General features: G+C 48.8%; 2 protein-coding genes across 5 annotated transcripts in view; one reads left to right on the top strand and one right to left on the bottom strand.

Annotated features, from left to right (window-relative positions):
• Positions 1–8,151, top strand: part of mea1 (male-enhanced antigen 1) — a 31,012-nt gene extending 22,861 nt beyond the window's left edge. The window contains exon 3 of the mRNA XM_080193412.1: positions 7,832–8,151. Within this exon, the coding sequence (XP_080049538.1) occupies positions 7,832–7,998 (167 nt within the window). The 3' untranslated portion in view covers positions 7,999–8,151. The remainder of the gene's footprint in view (positions 1–7,831) is intronic.
• A 6,073-nt stretch (positions 8,152–14,224) lies between these two features.
• Positions 14,225–27,922, bottom strand: part of ppp2r5d (protein phosphatase 2, regulatory subunit B', delta) — a 210,524-nt gene continuing 196,826 nt past the window's right edge. For 3 of the 4 annotated variants that reach the window (XM_080193089.1, XM_080193087.1, XM_080193090.1), the window contains 2 exons: positions 23,900–24,016; positions 14,225–18,476 (listed from right to left, as the gene is read on the bottom strand). In XM_080193089.1, coding sequence (XP_080049215.1) covers positions 18,339–18,476; positions 23,900–24,016 — 255 coding nt within the window. In that variant the 3' untranslated portion in view covers positions 14,225–18,338. The remainder of the gene's footprint in view (positions 18,477–23,899; positions 24,017–27,922) is intronic. The other variant, XM_080193088.1, reaches the window with a different exon arrangement.

Below are 27,922 nucleotides of genomic sequence, written 5' to 3' on the forward strand. Positions count from 1 at the left end.
GTTCCACTTTCCCACTTTCTCCCCATAACCCTTAATTCCCTTATTGGTTAAAAATCTAACTGTGACTTAAACACATTTAATGAGGTAGCCTCCACTGCTTCAATGGGCAGAGAGTTCCAAAGATTCACTACCCTCTGGGAGAAGAAGTTCCTCCTCAACTCTGTTCGAAACTGACTCTCCCGTATTGTCACAGGGAATCACAGAGAGAGCGAGGGAGGGAGTTGTCATAGAGAGAAAGGGAGTGGTCGCAGAGAGAGGGAGAGCGGGGGAGTTGTCGCAGAGAGAGAGAGAGAAAGGGAGTTGTCGCAGAGAGAGGGAGAGAGGGAGTTGTTGCAGAGAGAGAGAAAGGGAGTTGTCGCAGAGAGAGGGGGAGTTGTCGCAGGGAGAGGGAGAGAGGGGGAGTTGTCGCGGGGAGAGGGAGAGAGGGGGAGTTGTCGCAGGGAGAGGGAGAGAGGGGGAGTTGTCGCAGGGAGAGGGAGAGACGGGGAGTTGTCGCAGGGAGAGGGAGAGAGGGGGAGTTGTCGCAGGGAGAGGGAGAGAGGGGGAGTTGTCGCAGGGAGAGGGAGAGAGGGGGAGTTGTCGCAGGGAGAGGGAGAGAGGGGGAGTTGTCGCAGGGAGAGGGAGAGAGGGGGAGTTGTCGCAGGGAGAGGGAGAGAGGGGGAGTTGTCGCAGGGAGAGGGAGAGAGGGGGAGTTGTCGCAGGGAGAGGGAGAGAGGGGGAGTTGTCGCAGGGAGAGGGAGAGAGGGGGAGTTGTCGCAGGGAGAGGGAGAGAGGGGGAGTTGTCGCAGGGAGAGGGAGAGAGGGGGAGTTGTCGCAGGGAGAGAGGGGGAGTTGTCGCGGGGAGAGGGGGAGTTGTCGCGGGGAGAGGGGGAGTTGTCGCGGGGAGAGGGGGAGTTGTCGCGGGGAGAGGGAGAGAGGGGGAGTTGTCGCAGGGAGAGGGAGAGAGGGGGAGTTGTCGCAGGGAGAGGGGGAGAGGGGGAGTTGTCGCGGGGAGAGGGGGAGTTGTCGCGGGGAGAGGGAGAGAGGGGGAGTTGTCGCAGGGAGAGGGAGAGAGGGGGAGTTGTCGCGGGGAGAGGGAGAGAGGGGGAGTTGTCGCAGGGAGAGGGAGATTGTCGCGGGGAGAGGGAGAAAGGGGGAGTTGTCGCGGGGAGAGGGAGAGAGGGGGAGTTGTCGCAGGGAGAGGGAGAGAGGGGGAGTTGTCGCAGGGAGAGGGAGAGAGGGGGAGTTGTCGCAGGGAGAGGGAGAGAGGGGGAGTTGTCGCAGGGAGAGGGAGAGAGGGGGAGTTGTCGCAGGGAGAGGGAGAGAGGGGGAGTTGTCGCAGGGAGAGGGAGAGAGGGGGAGTTGTCGCAGGGAGAGGGAGAGAGGGGGAGTTGTCGCAGGGAGAGGGGGAGTTGTCGCGGGGAGAGAGGGGGAGTTGTCGCGGGGAGAGGGGGAGTTGTCGCGGGGAGAGGGGGAGTTGTCGCGGGGAGAGGGGGAGTTGTCGCGGGGAGAGGGAGAGAGGGGGAGTTGTCGCAGGGAGAGGGAGAGAGGGGGAGTTGTCGCAGGGAGAGGGGGAGTTGTCGCGGGGAGAGGGGGAGTTGTCGCGGGGAGAGGGAGAGAGGGGGAGTTGTCGCAGGGAGAGGGAGAGAGGGGGAGTTGTCGCAGGGAGAGGGGGAGTTGTCGCGGGGAGAGGGGGAGTTGTCGCGGGGAGAGGGGGAGTTGTCGCGGGGAGAGGGGGAGTTGTCGCGGGGAGAGGGAGAGAGGGGGAGTTGTCGCAGGGAGAGGGAGAGAGGGGGAGTTGTCGCAGGGAGAGGGAGAGAGGGGGAGTTGTCGCGGGGAGAGGGAGAGAGGGGGAGTTGTCGCAGGGAGAGGGAGAGAGGGGGAGTTGTCGCGGGGAGAGGGAGAGAGGGGGAGTTGTCGCGGGGAGAGGGAGAGAGGGGGAGTTGTCGCAGGGAGAGGGAGAGAGGGGGAGTTGTCGCAGGGAGAGGGGGAGAGGGGGAGTTGTCGCAGGGAGAGGGAGAGAGGGGGAGTTGTCGCGGGGAGAGGGAGAGAGGGGGAGTTGTCGCGGGGAGAGGGAGAGAGGGGGAGTTGTCGCTGGGAGAGGGAGAGAGGGAGAGTTGTCGCAGGGAGAGGGAGAGAGGGGGAGTTGTCGCAGAGAGAGGGGGAGTTGTCGCAGGGAGAGGGGGAGAGGGGGAGTTGTCGCAGGGAGAGGGAGAGAGGGGGAGTTGTCGCGGGGAGAGGGAGAGAGGGGGAGTTGTCGCAGGGAGAGGGAGAGGGGGGGAGTTGTCGCGGGGAGAGGGAGAGAGGGGGAGTTGTCGCAGGGAGAGGGGGAGAGGGGGAGTTGTCGCGGGGAGAGGGGGAGTTGTCGCGGGGAGAGGGAGAGAGGGGGAGTTGTCGCAGGGAGAGGGGGAGAGGGGGAGTTGTCGCGGGGAGAGGGGGAGTTGTCGCGGGGAGAGGGGGAGTTGTCGCGGGGAGAGGGAGAGTTGTCGCGGGGAGAGGGGGAGTTGTCGCGGGGAGAGGGGGAGTTGTCGCGGGGAGAGGGGAGTTGTCGCGGGGAGAGGGAGAGTTGTCGCGGGGAGAGGGGGAGTTGTCGCGGGGAGAGGGGGAGTTGTCGCGGGGAGAGGGGGAGTTGTCGCGGGGAGAGGGGGAGTTGTCGCGGGGAGAGGGGGAGTTGTCGCGGGGAGAGGGGGAGTTGTCGCGGGGAGAGGGGGAGTTGTCGCGGGGAGAGGGGGAGTTGTCGCGGGGAGAGGGGGAGTTGTCGCGGGGAGAGGGGGAGTTGTCGCGGGAGAGGGAGAGTTGTCGCGGGGAGAGGGGAGTTGTCGCGGGGAGAGGGGGAGTTGTCGCGGGGAGAGGGGAGTTGTCGCGGGGAGAGGGGGAGTTGTCGCGGGGAGAGGGGGAGTTGTCGCGGGGAGAGGGAGAGTTGTCGCGGGGAGAGGGGGAGTTGTCGCGGGGAGAGGGGGAGAGGGGGAGTTGTCGCGGGGAGAGGGAGAGAGGGGGAGTTGTCGCAGGGAGAGGGAGAGAGGGGGAGTTGTCGCAGGGAGAGGGAGAGAGGGGGAGTTGTCGCAGGGAGAGGGAGAGAGGGGGAGTTGTCGCAGGGAGAGGGAGAGAGGGGGAGTTGTCGCAGGGAGAGGGAGAGAGGGGGAGTTGTCGCAGGGAGAGGGAGAGAGGGGGAGTTGTCGCAGGGAGAGAGGGGGAGTTGTCGCGGGGAGAGGGGGAGTTGTCGCGGGGAGAGGGGGAGTTGTCGCGGGGAGAGGGGGAGTTGTCGCGGGGAGAGGGGGAGTTGTCGCGGGGAGAGGGAGAGAGGGGGAGTTGTCGCGGGGAGAGGGGGAGTTGTCGCGGGGAGAGGGGGAGTTGTCGCGGGGAGAGGGGGAGTTGTCGCGGGGAGAGGGGGAGTTGTCGCGGGGAGAGGGGGAGTTGTCGCGGGGAGAGGGAGAGTTGTCGCGGGGAGAGGGGGAGTTGTCGCGGGGAGAGGGGGAGTTGTCGCGGGGCGAGGGGGAGTTGTCGCGGGGAGAGGGGGAGTTGTCGCGGGGAGAGGGGGAGTTGTCGCGGGGAGAGGGGGAGTTGTCGCGGGGAGAGGGGGAGTTGTCGCGGGGAGAGGGGGAGTTGTCGCGGGGAGAGGGGGAGTTGTCGCGGGGAGAGGGGGAGTTGTCGCGGGGAGAGGGGGAGTTGTCGCGGGGAGAGGGGGAGTTGTCGCGGGGAGAGGGGGAGTTGTCGCGGGGAGAGGGGGAGTTGTCGCGGGGAGAGGGGGAGTTGTCGCGGGGAGAGGGGGAGTTGTCGCGGGGAGAGGGGGAGTTGTCGCGGGGAGAGGGGGAGTTGTCGCGGGGAGAGGGGGAGTTGTCGCGGGGAGAGGGGGAGTTGTCGCGGGGAGAGGGGAGTTGTCGCGGGGAGAGGGGGAGTTGTCGCGGGGAGAGGGGGAGTTGTCGCGGGGAGAGGGGGAGAGGGGGAGTTGTCGCGGGGAGAGGGAGAGAGGGGGAGTTGTCGCGGGGAGAGGGAGAGAGGGAGAGGGAGAGAGGGGGAGTTGTCGCAGGGAGAGGGAGAGAGGGGGAGTTGTCGCAGGGAGAGGGAGAGAGGGGGAGTTGTCGCGGGGAGAGGGGGAGTTGTCGCGGGGAGAGGGAGAGAGGGGGAGTTGTCGCGGGGAGAGGGGGAGAGTGGGAGTTGTCGCGGGGAGAGGGGGAGTTGTCGCGGGGAGAGGGGGAGTTGTCGCGGGGAGAGGGGGAGTTGTCGCGGGGAGAGGGGGAGTTGTCGCGGGGAGAGGGGGAGAAAGGGAGGGGAGAGGGAGCTGTCGCCGGGAGGGGGGAGGGAGGGAGGGAGCTGTCGCCGGGAGGGAGGGAGGGAGCTGTCGCCGGGGGTGGGGGGAGCTGTCGCCGGGTGGAGGGAGGGGGGGGGGGGGAGGGAGGGAGCTGTCGCCGGGAGGGGTTGGGGGGGGGGGGGAAGCTGTCGCCGGGAGGGGGGGAGGGGGGGGGGAGCTGTCGCCGGGAGGGGGGGGGGAGCTGTCGCCGGGAGGGGAGGGGCGGGAGGGAGGGAGCTGGGAGCTGTCGCCGGGTGGGGGGGGTGGGGTGGAGGGAGCTGTTGCCGGGGGGAGGGGGGGGGGGAGCTGTCGCCGGGAGGTGGGGAGTGGGGGGGAGCTGTCGCCGGGAGGTGGGGAGGGGGGGGGGAGCTGTCGCCGGGAGGGGAGGGGTGGGAGGGAGGGAGCTGGGAGCTGTCGCCGGGAGGGGGGGGGGAGCTGTCGCCGGGAGGTGGGGAGAGGGGGGGAGCTGTCGCCGGGAGGGGGGGGGAGCTGTCGCCGGGAGGGGAGGGGCGGGAGGGAGGGAGCTGGGAGCTGTCGCCGGGTGGGGGGGGGCGGGAGGGAGGGAGCTGGGAGCTGTCGCCGGGTGGGGGGGGGTGGGGGGGGGGCGGGGGTGGAGGGAGCTGTTGCCGGGAGGGGAGGGGCGGGAGGGAGGGAGCTGGGAGCTGTCGCCGGGTTGGGGTGGGGGGGTGGGGGGGGTGGGGGGAGCTGTTGCCGGGAGGGATGATGTAGATGTGTATTCTCTTCCTGTCTTCTCGGTAGGTCCTGATCCTGGTTGTGTCATTCAGTGGTCTGTGGGGTGATTGCAGGGACATGTTGGTAAATAGAACATAAAGTATGAAAGGAAGAAAGTTATTTTAAACTTAAACAGAACGTTTCAACCTCAACTGGAGTATTGTATCCGGTTCTACATCATCCTGGCTACTTTATAAAATGGTTATTTTTTCAAAACAACGTTACTCTGACATGCCTCACTAGCCATCACTCATACCAGATAATTTACTTGCCTTAGGAAAACCAGTAGGAACCAAGTTAAGGAGGTGCTTATGTCCTGTTACTGCCTGAACTGCTTCACTGGACAGGGAATTCCACAGATTCACAACCCTTTGGGTGAAGAAGTTCCTCCTCAACTCTATGCCCCATAGTTCTAGTTTCACCTGCCATTGGAAAGTGGGTGCCACACTTTGGAAATGATGTGAGAAAGTACGCAGAGAAGATTGACCAGTGTGGTCCCAGTGATGAAGAACTTCAGTAGGTAGCTAGGACAAGCTGGGACTGTTTTCCTTGGAGAGGGGAAGGCTGAGAGGACATTTCACACAAGTATTCAAAATCATGAGTGGTCTCAACAAAGTACAGTAAAAAGTCTGACAGCGCCAGGTTTTAGTCCAACCGATTTATTTGATAATAAAATTATTTGAGGCCAGAACTCTCCATTCACCTGACGAAGAGGCAGTCCCCTCGAAAGCTTGTGAGTATTATCAAATAAATCGGTTGGACTAAAACCTGGTGTTGTCAGACTTTTTACTGTGTTTACGCCAGTCCAACGCCGGCATACCCACATCTCAACAAAGTAGACAGGGTGAAGAAATTCCCAGTTGTGTATGGATGGAGAAGGGCACTATTGGCAAAAGAAGCAATGGCAATGAGGAGAAGCTTTTTCATACAGTGGTTTGGATGTGAGTTAGCTGAAGACAGGTTGAATCAAGGCACTTGAGAGAACTAAATTACCCTAAAAAGCAAGAATGTGCGGGTCCAATGGGAGAAGGCAGGGGAGTAGCAACGAGGTAGAGGGTTCCTTCAGTGATCGAGTGCAGCAGATGTTTGGATGAATTCAGAGAAGTGGCAATACAAGCCAGTCAGATAGTTATGTATTAACCAACAGTTGAACATTTATCAAAATTTGCTGGATTCCGGGGAAGTGCCGGAAGATTGGAAAACGGCTGATGTTACGCCACTGTTTAAAAAAGGTAGCAGACAAAAGGCAGGGAATTATAGGCCGGTTAATTTAACGTCTATAGTTGGAAAAATGCTTGAATCCGTCATCAAAGAAGAAACAGCGAGGCACCTAGAAAAGAATGGTTTGATAGAGCAGACGCAGCACGGATTCGTTAAAGGGATGTTGTGTTTGACAAATTTACTGGATTTCTATGAGGATGTGACTAATGCGGTAGACAGAGGGGAACCGGTGGATGTGGTGTTTTCACATTTCCAAAAGGCGTTTGATAAGGTGCCTCATAAAAGGTTGCTACAGAAGGTTAGGGTGCTTGGAGTTGGGGGTAAGGTGTTAGCATGGATAGAGGATTGGCTGTCTAATAGGAAGCAGAGAGTTGGTATCAATGGGTGCTATTCTGGTTGGCGACTAGTGGAGTGCCGCAGAGATCAGTGCTGGGGCCTCAGCTATTTACCATTTATACAGATGATCTGGAGGAGGGAGCTGAGTGTAAGGTGTCGAAATTTGCTGATGACATGAAGATGAGTGGAAAAGCAAATTGCGTGGAGGGTGTGGGAAGTCTGCAGAGGGATCTAGATAGGCTAAGCGAGTGGGCGAGGACCTGGCAGATGGAGTATAATGTTAGCAAGTATGAGGTTATCCACTTTGGCAGAAATAATAGTAGGAGGGATTCTTATTTAAAAGGCAAAAAGCTGCAGCATGCTACGGTGCAGAGGGACCTGGGGGTCCTTGTGCATGAGTCACAAAAATCCAGTCTACAGGTGATCAAGAAGGTGAATGGGATGCTGGCCTTTATAGCGAGGGGGATAGAATATAAAAGCAGGGAGATCTTGCTGCAACTGTACAGGGTACTGGTGAGGCCGCAGCTGGAGTACTGTGTGCAGTTTTCGTCGCCGCACTTGTGCAAGGATATATTGGCCTTGGAGGGAGTGCAGAGGGGGTTCATTAGGCTGATACCGGAGATGAGGGGGTTGGACTATGAAGAGAGACTAAATAGATTGGGTCTGTACTCGTTGGAGTTTAGGATGAGGGGGGGATCTTATAGAGACGTATAAGATAATGAAGGGGATGGATAGGGTAGAGGTAGAGAGATTCTTCCCGCTTAGAAAGGATAGTAGGACTAGAGGGCACAGCCTCAAGATAAGGGGGGGGCAGTTTAAATCAGAGTTGAGGAGGAACTTCTTCACTCAAAGCGTGGTGAATCTCTGGAATTCTCTGCCCGTTGAAGTGGTGGAGGCTGCCTCGCTAAATATATTTAAGTCATGGGTTGATAGGTTTTTGATAGGCAAGGGGATTAAGGGTTATGGGGAGAGGGTGGGAAAGTGGAACTGATCCACTTCAGATCAGCCATGATCTTATTGAATGGTGGGGCAGGCTCGAGGGGCTAGATGGCCTACTCCTGCTCCTATTTCTTATGTTCTTATGCTCTTAAGTGACAAAAATGTGCATGAATGTATCCTTGTTTCCCACACTCTCTACTCACCTGTTTCTCTGGCTCGCTTTTTAGGAGAACATGAATTCTGGAGATCGCAGGCAGAGTCCCGGGGAAAGCCCAAAGCTCTTCTATTTCCATATCAATTTCTCCTCCAGTCATTGTTTTTGTCTTTCTCTTGCAGAGCATGTGGAATTGGTGAAGAGGACCATGGCTGCAATCAAGATCCCCAGCCTGGGAGTCCCATCCTGGGCTCAAGAGATCTCCGATGAGCAGTGGCAGTCTGTTGTTCAACAAACAATAGAAACCAGGAGGTCAGCAGTGACAGTGAAGGAGGCAGGGCAGCAGTGACCCTGGATCCATCCTGCGGTATCTCATGCAACCACAGATGCATGGAAATGGTCTTCACCTTCTGCAAGGTCACTGTTAGTGATCCTCACTCTCTGCGGGGCCGCTGTTAGTGATCCTCACTCTCTGCGGGGCCGCTGTTAGTGATCCTCACTCTCTGCGGGGCCGCTGTTAGTGATCCTCACTCTCTGCGGGGCCGCTGTTAGTGATCCTCACTCTCTGCGGGGCCGCTGTTAGTGATCCTCACTCTCTGCGGGGCCGCTGTTAGTGATCCTCACTCTCTGCGGGGCCGCTGTTAGTGATCCTCACTCTCTGCGGGGCCGCTGTTAGTGATCCTCACTCTCTGCGGGGCCGCTGTTAGTGACCCTCACTCTCTGCGGGGCCGCTGTTAGTGATCCTCACTCTCTGCGGGGCCGCTGTTAGTGATCCTCACTCTCTGCGGGGCCGCTGTTAGTGATCCTCACTCTCTGCGGGGCCGCTGTTAGTGATCCTCACTCTCTGCGGGGCCGCTGTTAGTGATCCTCACTCTCTGCGGGGCCGCTGTTAGTGATCCTCACTCTCTGCGGGGCCGCTGTTAGTGATCCTCACTCTCTGCGGGGCCGCTGTTAGTGATCCTCACTCTCTGCGGGGCCGCTGTTAGTGACCCTCACTCTCTGCGGGGCCGCTGTTAGTGATCCTCACTCTCTGCGGGGCCGCTGTTAGTGATCCTCACTCTCTGCGGGGCCGCTGTTAGTGATCCTCACTCTCTGCGGGGCCGCTGTTAGTGATCCTCACTCTCTGCGGGGCCGCTGTTAGTGATCCTCACTCTCTGCGGGGCCGCTGTTAGTGATCCTCACTCTCTGCGGGGCCGCTGTTAGTGATCCTCACTCTCTGCGGGGCCGCTGTTAGTGACCCTCACTCTCTGCGGGGCCGCTGTTAGTGACCCTCACTCTCTGCGGGGCCGCTGTTAGTGATCCTCACTCTCTGCGGGGCCGCTGTTAGTGACCCTCACTCTCTGCGGGGCCGCTGTTAGTGATCCTCACTCTCTGCAGTGCACAGTCCTTTCCAGGAGCTTTTTGTGTTTGTTGTTGACCCATTCATGACCTGTTCCAATTGTTCACTCTGGGGAAGTTGATATATTCCCCAATCAGAGGCTAACCAGTTCACAGCTCTGCTTACTCTCATTGGCCTAAGGCCAGATCTGTGTTTGAGGTGGGGTTGACAATTTGCCATATTTGAGGATATAAACTGGTGCCCAGACTGTTGTACCAGCACTGAATGTATACATTGCCCATTGTAGAAATTGTCCATCCATTGCTTTAAGTTCTACTGGTAAACACAAACCTGCCTATGATCGTTCTGCAGATGTTCACTTTGCCATCTCCCTGCCTTATGATAAAAAAACAAGTTATTAAAGTTTATTTATTAGTCTCAAGTAAGGCTAGTGCCAGTTAATACCAATGAAGTTACTGTGAAATTCCCCTAGTTGCTACACTATGGCACCTGTTTGGGTCAATGCAGCTGACCAACATGTCTTTCAAACTGTGGGAGGAAACCGGAGCACCTGGGGGAAACCCATGCAGACACAGGGAGAATGTGCAAACTCCACACAGTGACCCAAGCTCGGAATCAAACCTGGGTCCCTGTGAGGCAGCGGTGCTAACCACAGTGTGGTGATGAATTGTAAAGACTATTGGATCTAGAGGCACTGTTTCTACTATTCTTTCCAAGTTTTGGATGCTTTGTTTCCAGATTATTTCTTGGCTTCAGGTTGCTAAGTGGCAGCAGGATTCTGATTATGGCAAAAACCAACCAATCGCAATGAACCTGTGGCACTACTCAAGCAGCATCTCCCCTGATGAGTAGGTTAATTTCGCACCATGCTCTTTGTACTCTGCTAATCCTGCCATTTTATAAATGTTAACAGTTTATAAGCTGCTTTTTGGGGCAAGTTCATGTTAACTTCACAGCTCTCAACGAGAGAAACAGTTTCTTAACATTTTTGAGCTCAAACCTATTCCAGCTTGGTGGGGTGCAAGTGTCCATGTAGTGAGGCTGGTGAGTGTGAGACCTGAGTACAAGAACACCTCAAATTGAAAATCTGAAACATGGGAAAGTTATAAAAATGATTTATCTACTCTTGTCCTGTATGGGACAGACTAGCTTTACTCTGTATCTAATCTTGTGCTCTATCAGGTTTAGGAATATATTTCTGAAATGCTAAATGTTTCATTATTAACTATCATTCCTCACTACTGAGTTTATAAAAATCATTGTGATTAAAACGGTTCTATAATGGAGTAAATGCTGCAGGAAACCTGACTGCTGTTAGAGATGATTTTTTTTGGGTCCAATTTAGGTTTGGGCCCTGATGATAAAGGTTCAGAATTTAAAGTGTTTCCTTGTATTCCTGCTCCATACTCCTCTGTAATTCTGAATGGTTGCAATGCTAGCCCATTTAACAAGCTGTGATTTTTTGGTGTTTGTGCCAAATTTCTTGTCTGTATTTACCTGCTCAGTAAATTCAAAATCATTAAAACCATATTCAAAAGTAACCTTCACTTGGTAAGCTATGATCACCATGCATGTGGTGGGATACCCACTTTTCTGTGATGAGGTAAATGACCATGGTATCTCCCAAGCTGTTCTCGGTGGGAAGGTAGGTTGAATAAACATGGTTTATATTCCCTTGAGTTTGTGATTAGGGGTGCAGGGAGTCATTTTATTCCCCATGAACTCAAGAATGCAGAGGCCAAGTTTGGCACCCATTTTAAAAGTTTATTCATTAGTGTCACAAGTAGGCTTACATTCCACACTGCAATTTACTGTGAAAATGGCCTAGTCACTTACTCGTAAAATAGACCGAGTCTTTGTGATTGTCAGCAGAGTCCAAATTCCTAAAGCTTTCTCTCCTACCACAACTGCTCCTCTCCCTTCTTTCCCCATTGACTTGGTTTGAGATCTTCCTTTCTGAGGAGGAGGATGGTGAGTAGTGTTCTGACTTGCAGTATCTCTTTCTCTCCCTTCAACATACTGCAACTTGACTGCATTCACACAAAAAACTTTTCTTGTGAGACCCATTTTATTTTTGTTCTGTACATACATGAACATCTGTACAAAATATGACATTTCAATACTATGTGATACTCTACCTAAAATAAAGTACAACATATGTACAAATATTAACTGTAAGCAGCTTAATAGTGTGTCAGAAAATTAGAGACATTTTACTTTTGGAAATCCACCTTCCCCCTTCCGTCAATTGCAGTAGGACTGAGGAAGCTAGCAGAGTCCAATGTCACTGCAGCTCTTGGGGAGAATCTCAGAACTGTTTACTCATTTATATATTCAACACTTTGCCTCTAGATGCTGCCTTTAGATGCTTAATTCATAATTGGAAAAAAATCCATTTATAAAACTCCATGGATCAGGTGTTAATGATTCATGATTTTACTTATAAAAGATAGTTGTACTGCTTGACCCCTTTCAGTCAGCTCAAAATGAGAATGATTTGTGGTACAAAGTCTAGTGACAACTCTTCAGATGTTCCAGATTCAGTAAACAGTTGAAAACTTGTGTGGATCAATCTGCTACATTTCCATCTACCCCACAGTTCAGACAGGTCAACATTGGCATTTTCCAGGCAATATAAAAAAATCTCCATCAGTAAAATCAAGTCCCAGTCCAAAGAAATTGCCTTGCTCTACTCTCACCAACTCAATTCCCCAAGCATTTGATTGAATATGCTGACAGCAATCTTGGTGCTGGATGCAGTTCTGTGTACCTTTCACAGTACAGCACCATTTTTGCAACTTATGTATGCTCTGAGGGAAGCAGTTAAAAAGCTAACCAGCACGTAATAAATGAGCATGCCATTAAACCAGTTCAGAAGTCTGTTTTAAGCCAGATTTTGATTCTTTTAAGAATGATTATATTCCACAATTTCATGATTAACATTGAAACAATTGCCAAAATACCAATATCTTTACTGGGACCTGTGCTAGTAATCTGGGGAATGCTACAAGAAACACAAAATTGATTGTAAACTACAAACTGCAGTTCCATGACTACTTTGAGCTTACTCATTCAAGATAGCTACAGAAACTTCTGGTCCACAAATGATGTATATTGGCAGCTTAATAAGGTATTACTTAAATAGTTTTTCTTTCCAATAAGTGTGCTGCTCCAGAACAGAAAGCAGGCAGGTGGCTCAGAAGTCACTTTTAGCATTGTATGATGGTGAGGGGGTGAAGTCCCTCATCCAAGGATCAGGAAGCAATTTTCCTCTGTCCATTAACATTCTGGGTTCTCCAGTTATTTACCTGATGCTAGTCTTCACTACACCATGCTAACAGGACGATGGCCATTTCATTGCTGATTGGTCAATGCCACTACAGTAGGTGGGGCAGATGGTTCTGATGCAGCAACACAACTACAGAATGGGTTAGACAAAATATTCTACCAGGCAGACAAAAATACTTTTGAACAATTCAAATGAGGTGCCTGACTGAACCGAGGTATAGAAAACAACACAGCAAATTAAAATCTAGCTATTTTGCAAACTGAACTCAAAGATGGGGGTAACAGGGTAAACAAAGAGATCAACATTTCAAACAAAATCTTGGGTAGTGTGGGAACAAAAGTAATAAAATTAGGAATTGTTATGAATGGGCAATAAATGGGTATAACCAGTGACACCCACAGCCTGTGAATTAATATAACCATTTGGGATAAGGGCATTGGTCCTGAAATAGAGGAGTAGGACTCTTGTTCCCACCCTCAACATATAGGATTAAGATCAAGAACGAATGATCCTGATCCTTCCCTGCACTAAATAGTGGAAATTAAATTGGGACATAGTTGCCTAAAGGCCTGAATGCAGCAGGTATTATGGTCCAGTTCACCCACAGCTGGCAAATCTCATCAACAGCACTGTGCAACTGGATCTAAAATGACCCAGCCGAAGTCTGGAAAGATTAAGAAATAATTGGAATGAGCAAATGTCATGCATTACCACAGGCTTTACACTTGTGTTGGGTAGAGACTGAAGCAAAAGGAGTTTTTCTTTTACAATGTTCAGTGGTACAACCGTATACAGTACATGAATATGTGCAACATTGACTACATCCCTGAACACGTTTGAATCTTAAAATTGTTTTAAAATTACAGTCCTAGTAAGGATTCATTGATATTGTGTATGCTCCAAGAAATATCTGATTATAACATATTGCTGAGTTTTCCATTGTACTTAAGCCAAACATAAAATTACATTAAGGTGGAATGAGACTGACAACCTCTAGTTATTGCCATTCCCTTCCTATGATTGGACTCACAGGCTGACAAACAGGTCCCCTATTTCACTGAAAATCAAAGTTTCTAGGAAAGGTGTGGCATATTTGTCAGATCCCTCTTGAAAAGCACTGCCAGAAATTCTAGTGCAGGCACTACTTTATACCACAGAGTACTGAGTTCATGGAAAGGGGACATTAGGTTTCTTGCAAGCCAAGTTTTTTTTTAAATCAAAAGTGCACTTCCACAGAAAGAGCCCTGCTGTCATCCCACTTAGGGGAGTTTCAAAGCATTGATCCAATTTAAAAAAAATCTGTTCTGTGGTGGTTTCTGATGAGGACAAATTTGCTGCCCCAATTACTTTGTTCACTTCCCTCCAGGAGTATAAGTACTGGAGTATAATGCCTGCCTTGCATGTGGTTCAAGTAAATCCTCAAAGCCTCTCTGAAAAAGTGCAACATCTCCATGAAATTCCTGGTCCAAGACTGCACAAAGTGGTTTCACCATTACAAGAGGAAGCTGACAAGCATCAACAGCAAACGAGCATATGCCACCCTGGGCATCCCACTCCAGTGGAACCCTCTTGGAGATAATTCTTCCGCTATTTGTCCAACCACCATCTACCCTGTTTGTAACAGAGACTATAGATCGCTTTGAACTCCTCAGGCACCTGAGAACTTTAGTGTGGAAGTAAGTCATCTTCAACACTGAGGGTCTGCCTAAGATGATGATAATACAATGTAGCATTGTTGATTCTTCACTGTGGGTTTCCTTTAGGATAGTATCGCAGTACAAAGTCTCACAACGCCAGGTTAAAGTCTAACAGGTTTATTTGATAGTAAACACCACAAGCTTTCGGAACGCTGTTCCTTCGTCAGGTAAGTGGGAACTTTCCACTCACCTAACAAAGGAACAGCGTTCCGAAAGCTTGTGGTGTTTACTATCAAATAAACCTGTCAGACTTTAACCTGTTGTGAGACTTCTTACTGTGTTTACCCCAGTCTAATATCAGCATCTCCACATCAATAGTATCGCACACCCAGTACAATGTGCCATCAGTAGCTCAGAATTACTGTAACAAGACACACTTCTCACTTTTCCCAGTTAGCTTTCCAAGCAGAACCAAAAGCAATGGTTACAAAGTCACTCCTACAATTAAAACTCATTTCCTGTTAATTTTACATCTGAATTAAAGCAATCTGGTCCAGCAATTTTGTTCCATATGAACCACATCACAGTTCCTGGATAAATGTTCAAAGAGATATTATAATTTTAACTTCCCTAAAAATTGTCTGAAGACTGCTTGTGCTGAATTCCTATTGGTTTATTCTGAAGGTATAAGAGATAATCATAAGTGGCTGTTTTGATTAGTTCAAATTTACCAAGGACCAGTAGAGAGTTTTGCAATTGGTCTTGTTTCAGATGTATCTGGGACCGGCGAAGTTCAGCTTTGGAATTCATTACACCCTAGAATCTGGTCAACATTTGAAACACATTCCAATAAATAGGTCTTCCAAGAAGAGGTGATATCATTAGAATATGTGACTGAAAATTCTGAGCATTTAGGGAAAAGGATTCCATCAGATTTATTCCAGACCCTACCATGATACCTCAAACGCTTGTGTCAGTTAATTATGAGTCAGTCCGCTTTTAAATAACAAAAAATGATTTGATTTTTGACAAAAATAATTGCTTCATTTCCAAACCCCTCTTTTGCATGAGCAGCAAAAACCTCAAATGCCTCTACACTGGATTGCTGGATGACAGCAAGGATAGGCTGGTATACCTAATACATAAATATGCTACACGGCAATTAGCTACAGGGCAGACTGGAGAGCAGTCAATAAGGTAAGCAAAATTACACCATCAGACTGAAGGATAACTTTTACCCTGGGTCAGTAAAGCATCAGTATTAGGGGACTTTTACCCTAGCTTTCCAAGGATCAGTACAGTTACTGTGTTCTGCACTAACTACAGTGCTACAATTTCAAAATGGTGGTGGTACCAGATCTTCTCAAAAATGGTCTAATGTATTACAAATGAAACAATAGTCTAGGCTCTTCTACCTGGATGGTAGAAGCTGGGTCTCCTCTATCTCCAAATGATCCTGGTTAGGAAGAGGCTGGAGAAGTCCAGAAACACTATTATTCCTTTTAGCATGAATACCCTTATAATGGGCTGCTCAATCTGCACACACTACTCCAGCTGTGATCTAACCCAACATCTTGAAGAAATTCAGCATCATTTCCTTTTACATTCATATCTCAAAAGCCAGAATTTAATTTGCCTTATTGCCCACTTATAAAGATTACCATCTAGTTTTGCTATCCAATGTAATCTCATGATTTAGGGTTTGTTTATGTTCAATAACTTTTATACGTATTTAAACTTCATGTTTTTCTGTACTTGTCTGTTTGCTCACTCTGCTTGCCTGCATTCTTGTCCATTATTTATCAGATGCGTTTGGAATATAATTCAGAGTCAAATCATTTTTACAAGAATGTTAAACAGAGGCTCTGTCACAGATCCTGAGATTACCTATATCATTCCATTTCCCATCTTTTGATGCTTTTTGTCTCCCATGTGGATTTCACCTTTAACACTTTGTATTTATACCACTGCCTAATCAATTTCCAAATCATTTATAACTGACTAAATATTCCAATTCATTTCCTATGTGAATAAGTAACTCATCTTCTTACAGTGGTGTTAAGACTGAAGTTTCTTGCTCTTCTTAGAGCTCTGGAATTTTCAACTTTGATCTCAATAAACAGACATCAGTTTAATATTGAATCAAAATTACAGCAATGCTGATGGTACATTACTGTTCTGACATTAAGCTGCGAACAACAGCTTCCCCCCTCCTCACCCCACAATGGGCCAACAATGTAATATTTACCTCTTCTGCTCAAGCATAATCTGAAACCACAACCTTCTGATTCTGAAAAAGAATTAGCCACAATGCCAGGCAGCCCCCAATGGTCAGTGGTTGCTGGGGCAGTGTAGATTCTTACATCCAACATACACAATGGATGTTGGGATTAAAATAGAAAAAACGTGTTTGTGAATTTGATGTGCTATTTTATGGATGCTGAATAGTATATGCATGGCCTGACTGGGGCATTTATTCACAAAGTAAAGAAGTCCATCACCACTTTGGTATCACATTAATGGTGCATTGAGTCCTAAATTTAAAATACATATTTTCAATGTTACAATAAAGACTGTATTAATTTTATTGGGCTCGAAAGTTCCACCTGATGGGAAGCCATCTCTAGTTTGTATTGTAGGCTCAGCCTTATAGAAAAGGAATGAAAAAGTGCATGACAGCTGAGCTCAATGACCAGGGTAAGGATGAGAAACCCTGAAAAGGCTGCCACTACTGCCTACCATCAGCCAACCCCTGCCATGTTGACAGTCTAGTCACACCATGACATTCTCAGAAAGCAAGTGAACGAACCTTGGTGTCAAGATGGGAGGGAAAATGTATGGGGGAACTACATGGAAACTGGCCCTAATCATAGACTCCATCTCCAGCCCAACACAAAACCAGCACAAATACACACTTCATTTTATTGGCTCCACAAGAAAAAAAACATTGATGGTCCCAATCCTACACACCAATGCACAAATGGCCGTTATTCCCATTATCTGTGGAAGATCAGATCCTCGAGTTGGCTGAGGAAGACAATCCTCCACTCTGGCAGACTGAATTATTCACTAGTGCCCAGGGACTCTGCAACAGTGAGTTGAGTGCAGCCTCTGTTCCAGTCTGGCAGCAACATGGTGTTACTTAATGAAAGAATCTTTATCACTCCACTCAATACTTTAACATGATTCTGTTAAGACAAAAAGTCACATAATACTAAGTACTTTATTTCTGGGAAAGAAACCTAGCAATTCACTCAGGCTGGAAAAAACTGACAAGACTGCTCTCACCTGCAATGTCCCAAAGTACAATCCTCATCATTTGATTGTTTGTTAAAACAAAATTAAATAAAAACCCATGAACCCACTTTTGCTAAGCATTGCCATAGGAATAGCCTTGTGCTTTGACAGTACAGCACTTCAATGCAGGAAATGGAATATTGGTGCTGCATTTCAAGGATGATCACTGTCACACACTGAAGTATTTCAATGTTATATTCAATATATCCATCATTCATTGAATGTTACATAGCTGTTGATTGCACAAGGGTAAAAAATGAACAGCAGGATAAGCCATAAATTACGAGTAATGGAATTAAGTGTATGCAGCGTGTCACCCTAACTATGGAACATCACCCTGTTCAAACAGATGAGCTGCAATGATGGGAATGGTGTTGAGATGTACAGACTGGTTTCAATTCCCTCCTAGATTAGTATTGGATATATCAGCCATGCTACTCCCACTTGCTATCCCAGAAAGTGCTGCGGTGAACAGGGGCAGACTGCGATGCATCCTATGGTCAAAGGCCTGACTGCACTAAATGGCTGCTTTTGCACTTGGCCAGGGACAAGAGGATAGCAGACGCATGTGGAATCATATCATAGCATTACAGAGCTGAGAGAAGCGTAACAGAATAAAAGGAGCACTACCCATTTCCAGATACTCGAAACCAGCTCTACAAAAGCTACATTTCAACTTTTACATTGATTTGTATGAAACAAACCAACTCTCAACAGGCAAAGGACAACTCAGTCCATCAGGTCACCAAGGCTAGACAGTGCAGGCCGGCCCCAGACCGGACACGGTCACCGGGACAGCGCAGGCCGGCCCCAGATTGGCCAGCTATTGAGTCAGTGCTATCCCTTTCAGCACTAGGCAGTTGCTTTCCCGTCTTTGGCTCTATTTGCTTTCCATTCGTCCAGTATACTTTTCTTCCATCTGCTGAGAAGCATAATCCAATCCAAAGGACAGACAGAAACAGACCAAGGGTGGAGGGGTAGGGCCAGGAACAACAGCAAACGGGAAAATTAAAATAAGCAGGTTACAAAAAAATGAATGCAGCTTTACATAAACACTGATCAACAGTTCATTCTATGCTTTACATTGACAGAAGGCGCCTCTTCTAACATCCTGGGTTCACAGCCCGTCAGAGAGCCTCCTGGTTTGAGCTGAGATATTCCTCTGGCCGCTTGTGCGCTTCAAGGGCCTTTATAGTGTACACATCCTGAGGCAGGTCTGACTTCCGGCGTAGTAAAGCCTTCTCCTTCTTCATCTCCTTCTTCACCTGGAGAAACAGGAGTTTACAGTTAGAATTAATCATAGCAATGGCAAGGGGAGTGTGCTGGGAAGGTGGGAAGGGGAGGTTAAGGAGCAGCAGGGGTGCCAGGCCAGAGAAGAGTGCTGGGAGGAAGTGGGGGGGGCAGGGAGAAGGGGGTTTATCCAACCCTATCACAATCTTGTAAACTTCTCTCAGGTCTCCCCGCCTCATCCTCTGATGCTACAATCCAAGTTTGTTCAACCTTTCTTTATAGCCCATAGACTCCAAACCAGGCAACATCTCTTCTGCATCCTTTCCAAAGCATCAACATACTTCCAACAGTGTGGCGACACAGTTCTCCAAATGCAGCCTAACCAAAGTTTTACACTGCTGCAACATGATTTTCCAAATCCTATATTCAACGTCCCATCCGATGAAGGCCAGCATGCTGTACGCCATCTTGATCACTTGACTTGCCACCTTCAGGCAACTGTGGATTTGCATGCCTAGATTCCTCTGTATGTTAATATTTCTAAGAGCTCTATCATTTACTATATACTTTCCATCCTACATAAGAACATAAGAAATAGGAGCAGGAGTAGGCCATCTAGCCCTTCGAGCCTGCCCCGCCATTCAATAAGATCATGGCTGATCTGAAGTGGATCAGTTCCACTTTCCCACTTTCTCCCCATAACCCTTAATTCTCTTGTCTATCAGAAATCTATCTACCCATGACTTAAATATATTTAGCGAGGCAGCCTCCACCACTTCAACGGGCAGAGAATTCCAGAGATTCACCACCCTTTGAGTGAACAAGTTCCTCTTCAACTCTGTTCTAAACTGCACCCCACCCCCCCTTACCTTGAGGCTGTGCCCTCTAGCCCTGCTGTCCTTTCTGAGCGGGAAGAACCTCTCCACCTCTACCCTATCCATCCCCTTCATTATCTTATGTCTCTATAAGATCCCCCCTCATCCTTCTAAACTCCTAGTACAGACCCAGTCTATTTAGTTTCTCTTCATAGTCCAACCCTCTCATCTCCAGTATCAGTCTAGTGAACCTCCTCTGCACTCCCTCCGAGGCCAATACACCCTTGAGCAAGTGCGGTGGCCAAAACTACACACAGTACTCCAGCTGTGGCCTCACCAGTACCCTGTACAGTTGCAGCAAGACCTCCCTGCTTTTATATTCAATCCCCCTCGCTATAAAGGCCAGCGTACCATTCGCCTTCTTGATCACCTGCTGCACCTGCAGACTGGGTTTTTGCAACTCATGCACAAGGACCCCCAGGTCCCTCTGCACCGAGGCATGCTGCAGCTTTTCGTCCTTTAAATAGTAATCCCTCCTACTATTATTTCTGCCAAAGTGGATAACCTCACACTTGCTAACATTGTACTCCATCTGACATGTCCTCGCCCACTCGCTCAGCCTATCCAGATCCCTCTGCAGACTTCCCACACCCTCCACGCAATTTGCTTTTCCATTCATCTTCGTGTCATCAGCAAATTTCATCACCCTACACTCAGCCCCCTCCTCCAGATCATCTATATAAATGGTAAATAGTTGAGGCCCCAGCACCGATCCCTGGGGCACTCCACTGGTCACCAACCGCCACCAGAATAGCACCCATTGACACCCACTCTCTGCCTCCTATTAGACAGCCAATCCTCTATTCACGCTAACACCTTACCCCCAACTCCATGCACCCTAACCTTCTGTAGCAACCTTTTATGAGGCACCTTATTTTCCAAACCTTGCTGGATTGCGGGGAAGTGCCAGAAGACTGGAAAACGGCTAATGTTACGCTGCTGTTTAAAAAGGGCAGCAGGCAAAAGGCAGGGAATTATAGGCCGGTTAGTTTAACGTATGTTGTAGGAAAAATGCTTGAATCCGTCAAAGAAGAAATAGCGAGGCATCTTGAGAAGAATTGTTTGATAGAGCAGACACAGCATGGATTCGTTAAGGGGAAGTCGTGTCTGATGAATTTATTGGAATTCTATGAGGATGTGTCTAGTGCGGTGGACGGAGGGGAACCAGTGGATGTGGTGTTTCTCGATTTTCAGAAGGTGTTTGATAAGGTGCCGCACAAAAGGTTGCTTCAGAAGGTGAGGGGGCATGGAGTTGGGGGTAAAGTGTTAGCATGGATAGAGGATTGGCTGTCAAAGAGGAGGCACAGAGTAGGTGTCAATGGGTGCTATTCGAATTGGAGGCTGGTGACTAGTGGAGTGCCCCAGGGGTCGGTGCTGGGGCCTCAGCTATTTACCATTTATATAGATGATCTGGAGGAGGGAGCTGAGTGTAAGGTGTTGAAATTTGCTGATGACACAAAGATAAGTGGAAAAGCAAATTGTGCGGAGGGTGTAGAAAGTCTGCAGAGGGATCTAGATAGGCTGAGCAAGTGGGCGAGGACCTGGCAGATGGAATACAATGTTGGCAAGTGTGAGGTTATCCACTTTGGCAGGAATAATAGTAGGAGGGACTATTATTTAAAGGGCAAAAAGCTGCAGCATGCTACGGTGCAGAGGGACCTGGGGGTCCTTGTGCATGAGTCGCAAAAACCCAGCCTGCAGGTGTAGCAGGTGGTCAGAAAGGCAAATGGGATGCTGGCCTTCATAGCGAGGGGGATAGAATATAAAAGTAGGGAGGTCTTGCTGCAACTGTACAGGGCACTGGTGAGGTTGCAGCTGGAGTACTGTGTGCAGTTTTGGTCACCGCACTTGCGCAAGGATATTTTGGCCTTGGAGGGAGTGCAGAGGAGGTTCACTAGGCTGATACCGGAGTTGAGGGGGTTGGCCTATGAAGAGAAGCCGAATAGACTGGGCTTGTACTCGTTGGAGTTTAGAAGGATGAGGGGGGATCTTATTGAGATGTATCAGATGATGAAGGGGATGGATAGGGTAGAGGTGGAGAGGTTCTTCCCGCTCAGAAGGGACAGCAGGACTAGAGGGCACAGCCTTAAGGGGGGGGAGTAGTTTAGAACGGAGTTGAGGAGGAACTTCTTCACTCAAAGGGTGGTGAATCTCTGGAATTCTCTGCCCGTTGAAGTGGTGGAGGCTACCACGCTAAATATATTTAAGACGCGGGTAGATAGGTTTCTCGTAGGCAAGGGAATTAAGGGTTATGGGGAGAAAGCGGGAAAGTGGAACTGAACCACTTCAGATCAGCCATGATCTTATTGAATGGCGGGGCAGGCTTGAGGGGCTAGATGGCCTACTCCTGCTCCTATTTCTTATGTTCTTATGTTATCAAATGCCTTTTGGAAATCTAAAAACACCACATCCACTGGTTCCCCTCTGTCTATCGCACTAGTCACACCCTCATAGAAATCCAATAAATTCGTCAAACACGACTTCCCCTTAACAAATTCGTGCTGCGTCTGCTCAATCAAACCATTCTTTTCTAGGTGCCTCACTATTTCTTCTTTGATGGCGTATTCTAGCATTTTTCCAACTACAGACGTTAAACGAACCGGCCTATAATTCCCTGCCTTTTGTCTGCTACCTCTTTTAAACAGCGGCTTAACATTAGCAACATTCCTTCCAAATCGCATCACCTCACTTTGTCCAGGTTAAATTCTGTCAGTCATCTTTTGGCCCAGGTCTCTAGCTGATTTATATCCTGTTACATCCTCTGACAATCTTCCTCACTATTCACTACTCCTCCGATTTTTATATCATCTGCAAATTTGCTAATCAGACTACCTACATTTTCCTCCAAAACAACAGAGGCCTCAGCATTGATCCTTGTGGATAAGAACATAATAGGAGCAGGAGTAGGCCATCTAGCCCTTCGAGCCTGCCCTGCCATTCAATAAGATCATGGCTGATCTAAAGTGGATGAGTTCCACTTTCCTGCTTTCTCCCCATAACCCTTAATTCCCTTGTCTATCAAAAATCTATCTACCCGTGACTTAAATATATTTGGCGAGGGCTAGATGGCCTACTCCTGCTCCTATTTCTTATGTTCTTATGTGAGACATGACCTCCCCTTCACAAAACCATGTTGTCTATCGCAAATAAGTGTACTTACTTCCAGATGTGAGTACACACTGTCCTTAAAGAATCTTCTCCAATAATCACCCCACCACTGATGGAAGACTGACAGGCCTGTAATTTCCCAGATTGTCTCTTCTGTCCTTCTTAAGCAGAGGAACAGTGTTAGCTACTCTCCAATCCTCTAGAGCAGATACAAAGATTTTGGTCAAGGCCTCAGCAATTTCTTCCGTCGTCTCTCAGTATTTTAGGATAGACCCCATCTGACCCGGGGACTTGTCCACTTTTGGTTTTTCAAAACCTCCAATACCTCCTCTCTTTTTGTCTCACCATGTCCTAAGATGTCAGCACCCTCCTTTCTACACTCACCATCCACCATCTCCTCTTTTGTGAATGCTGATGCCAAGTATTAAGGACCTCACCCACCTCATCCGGCTCCACACACAAATTCCCTCCACTGTCTTTGATTGGTCCTAACCTTTCCTCAGCTACCCTCTTCCTCCTTATATGTGCGTAAAAAGCCTTGGGATTCTCCTTAACCTTGCCTGCCAAGGACAGTTCATGGCCCTTTTTGCCCGAGTCCCCATCTAAGTTCTTCCCTGCTATCTTTGTATTCCTCAACAGCCTTATCCATTTTCAATTTCCTGAAATTTATGTATGACTCCTTTTTCACTAAGCTCACAATTTCTCTTTGTTTCCAAATCTTGCCATCTTTATCCTTCATTTTTACAGGAATATACTTGTCCAGAATTGTTAACATCTGACTTTTAAAAGACTCCCACATATGTGGTGTGGGCTTACCCCCAAACAACACCCCCCAGTTTACATTCACTAACTCCTGCCTATTATTGTCAAAGTTAGGACTTCCCCTAGTTTAGTACTTTCACTCTGTGACTTTTATCCTTTTCTACAAGTATCTTGAAACTTATAGAATTATGATCACTATTCCCAAAACTGTCTCCGCTGACACATCAATCACCTCTCTGGTGCATTTCCAGAAGCAGGTCTAAGATAGCCCCTTCCTGAGTTGTTCAAGCCATGTATTGCCTCAAGCAGCATTCTTGAGCACACTGCCTTGTCCAAGCCCCCAGCACTAAAGCAATCCCAGTCTATGTTGGGAAAGTTAAAATCATCCATCACAACAACGCTTTTGCTTATACATCTTCCCATAATTTGCTGACATATCGGTTCCTCCACTTCACAAGTCTTCAGTAGTATTGCATCTTGTTCTGATGGCAGATGTATGTTAGTAGAACCCTCACCAGGTGTCAGTGACATAAGTTGTGTGTAATTCCCTTCCCCACCAAGCCTGGAGGATAGCAACCAACCAGTGCAGCAGAGACAAGGGATCAAATGTATGATCTTCATGCTATGGAATTGTGTATCGTAAGTAAGGCAGCCAGGAATGTAACCCTGCAGTATTACGTTACTCTGTTAGATTGTAAAAGCTGTGACATTACCTGAACAGCCTCAGTTTCCACAGCCTTCTTCAGCAGCTGGATATCCTCAGTAGTGGGAGTCTCTGTCTCCATGGAGAACACGGGACTGATAGCTGAACGCTCAATGTATGCACTGGACTGAAAAAGATTCAAGCAAAAATTTAAAATTGGAGGGTCAGGATCAGGGCCTCACACTTTCAAAAACAGCAGCAGGCATGTTTGGGTACCCTTGAATCTGAAAATAACTGGGGGAGAATTTGAACAAAGCCGTGAGGTGATTGGCCTATGAGTATTTCAGCTGGGTTTTCCTTTTTTTCGAAGTTAGAGACTAGAGGAATGGAGCAGCTAATGGGGCTTTTATTTTTAAAAAAAGATTTATTTTAAAACATTATGTAATATTAGTAAAGATTTATGAATAGTAGTATTAACTACTTAATCAATACTGTCACCTACAGCTTCAGAGTATGCAGGAAAAGAGGGGATGGCTGATCACCAGAGTGTGAAAGAAAGAACAGGAAGATAGCATAGGGCTCCCAAGAGTGATTCCGACTCTCCAACCAGCATTAAGTTCTTAATACTGGTAAGAGCAATGGTTCAGGAGGTTATGAGTGAGGTATGACAGTGATCAATGCTACTCCCCAGCTAGTCACAATACATATCCATGACACAGATGAGTGAATTAAGTGTAATATTTCCAGGTTTACTGACAATACAAAGAGAGATAGAATGGAGAGTTGAGCAAAGGAAAAGAGGCTTCAAAAGCGATTTATTTGATTGACTGGGCAAATACAAGAACATAAGAACATAAGAAATAGGAGCAGGAGTAGGCCATCTAGCCCTTCGAGCCTGCCCCGCCATTCAATAAGATCATGGCTGATCTGTTGTAGCTCAGTTCCACTTTCCCGCCCTCTCCCCATAACCCTTAATCCCCTCTCTTATCAAGAACCCATCAACCCGCTTCTTAAAAATATTTAGCAAGGCAGCCTCCACCACTTCAACGGGCAGAGAATTCCAGAGATTCACCACCCTTTGAGTGAAGAAGTTCCTCCTCAACTCCGTTCTAAACCGCCTCCCCTTTATCTTGAGGCTATGCCCCCTAGTCCTACTGTCTTTTTTGAGCGGGAAGAGTCTCTCCACCTCTATCCTATCCATCCCATTCATCATCTTATACGTCTCAATGAGATCTCCCCTCATTCTTCTAAACTCTAACGAGTACAAGCCTAGTTTATTCAGCCTCTCCTCATAGCTCAATCCCCTCAACTCCGGCATCAGCCCAGTAAACCTCCTCTGCACTCCCTCCAGGGCCAAAATATCCTTGCGCAGGTGCGGCGCCCAAAACTGCACACAGTACTCCAGCTGCGGCCTCACCAATGCCCTATACAGCTGCAGCAAGACCTCCCTACTTTTATATTCAATCCCCCTCGCTATGAAGGCCAGCATCCCCATTTGCCTTCCTGACCACCTGCTGCACCTGCAAGCTGGGTTTTTGCGACTCATGCACAAGGACCCCGAGGTCCCTCTGCACCGTCGCCTGCTGCAGTTTTTCGCCACGTAAGTAATAGTCCTTCCTACCATTCTTCCTACCAAAGTGGACCACCTCACACTTGCCAACATTAAATTCCATTTGCCATTTCCTGGCCCATTCGCCCAGCCTATCTAGATCCTTCTGCAGACTCTCCACACCCTCCGCACAATTTGCCTTTCCCCCAATCTTGGTGTCATCAGCAAATTTCGACACCCTGCACTCGGTTCCCTCCTCCAGATCATCTATATAAATGGTAAATAGCTGAGGCCCCAGCACCGACCCCTGGGGCACCCCACTAGTCACCAACCGCCAATCCGAATAGCACCCATTGACCCCCACTCCCTGCCTCTATTTGACAACCAATCCTCTATCCGTGCTAACACCCTACCCCCAACTCCATGTCCCCTGACCTTCTGCAATAACCTCTTGAGGTACCTTGTCAAACGCCTTCTGAAAATCCAGAAAGACCACATCCACCGGCTCTCCTCTATCCACTGCCCTAGACACATCCTCATAGAACTCCAGTAAATTTGTCAGACACGACTTCCCTTTAATGAAACCGTGTTGCGTCCGCCCTATCAAGCAATTCCCTTCAAGATGCCTCGCAATTTCCTCCTTAATGACGGATTCTAACATTTTACCTACCACAGACGTTAAACTAACCGGCCTATAATTCCCCGCCTTTTGCCTGGCACCCTTCTTAAACAACGGCGTAACATTAGCCGTTTTCCAATCTTCCGGCACTTCCCCGGAATCCAGCGACGTCTGGAAAATAACCACCAAGGCATCCACTATCACCTCCGCCATTTCTTTCAGAACCCTCGGATGCATCCCTGGAAGATGAATAGTATGCTGGCTTTCATTGCAAGCAGATATGAATACAGGAAGAGTCTTGACTGCAGCTGTACAGGGTCTTGGTGACATCACTCCCAGTGTAATATGTGCACTTTTGGTCTCCTTATCCAAGAAAGGGTATATTTGCTATTGAGGGAACATAAGAACATGAGAAATAGGAGGAGTAGGCCAACTAGCCCTTCGAGCCTGCCCCGCCATTCAATAAGATCATGGCTGATCTGTCGTGGCTCAGTTCCACATTCCCGCCCTCTCCCCATAACCCTTAATCCCCTCTCTTATCAAAAACCCATCAACCCGCGTCTTAAAAATATTTAGCGAGGCAGCCTCCACCACTTCAACGGGCAGAGAATTCCAGAGGTTCACCACCCTTTGAGTGAAGAAGTTCCTCCTCAACTCCGTTCTAAACTGTCCCCCTCTTATCTTGAGGCTGTAAATAGTAAATAGTTGAGGCCCCAGCACCGATCCCTGGAGCACTCCACCAGTCACCAACCGCCAATCAGAATAGCACCCATTGATACCAACTCTCTGCCTCCTATTAGACAGCCAATTCTCTATCCATGCTAACACCTTACCCCAACTCCGTGCACCCTAACCTTCTGTAGCAACCTTTTGTTGCACCTTATCAAATGCCTTTTGGAAATCTAGAAACACCACATCCACCGGTTCCCCTCTGTCTACCGCACCAATCACATCCTCACAGAAATCAATTTGTCAAACACGACTTCCCCTTAACGAATCCGTGCTGAATCTGCTCTATCAAACCATTCCTTTCCAGGTGCCTTGCTATTTCTTCTTTGATGACGGATTCAAGCATTTTTCCAACTACAGACGTTAAAACTAACCGGCCTATAATTCCCTGCATTTTGTCTGCTACCTTTTTTAAACAGCAGCATAACATTAGCCGTTTTCCAATCTTCTGGCACTTCCCCGGAATCCAGCGAATTTTGGTAAATAATCACTAAGGCATCCACTATCATCTCCGCCATTTCCTTCCGAACCCTGGGATGCATTCCATCCGGTCCTGGGGACTTGGTCCACCATCAGTCCCGTTAGTCTATCAAGCACTATCTCTCTAGTGACAGTAATCGCAATCAGGCCCCCAACTCCTACCATCCTTCTATCTCTAATATCCGGCAAACTATTTGCGTCCTCCTCCGTGAAGACCGTGGCAAGAAACTTATTTAAGGCTCAGCCATTTCCTCATATCCCACCACTAAATCCACCCTCACATCCTCTAAGGGTCCAACATTCACTCCAAGTACTGGTAGCTAGTACCTAGCCAAGGTACTGAATGTATTAAAAAAAATTCCTGGACACTAAAGGGATATGGGATGGACAGAAGCTCAAAGTTAAGCAATACCTCAATCCGAAAATACTTATTGTTCCATGGCCTCCCCCTATCTAACGTACTGCAGCCTCCTAATCCTCGGATATCTGCACTCATCGATTTCCCATCTTTTGATCATCCCCAATTTTAATTGCTCTGCTTCTGATGGCCATGCCGTAGAATCATAGAACCCTACAGTGCAGAAAGAGGCCCTTCTGCGTATCAAGTCTGCACCGAACACAATCCCACCCAGGCCCTACCCCCATATCCCTACATATTATACCCACTAATCCCTCTAACCTACGCATCCTGGGACACTAAGGGGCAATTTTAGCAT

This window comes from Carcharhinus amblyrhynchos, chromosome 7 (genome assembly GCF_965287045.1).
Source record: "Carcharhinus amblyrhynchos chromosome 7, sCarAmb.v2.hapA, whole genome shotgun sequence".
NCBI classification, from domain to species: domain Eukaryota; kingdom Metazoa; phylum Chordata; class Chondrichthyes; order Carcharhiniformes; family Carcharhinidae; genus Carcharhinus; species Carcharhinus amblyrhynchos.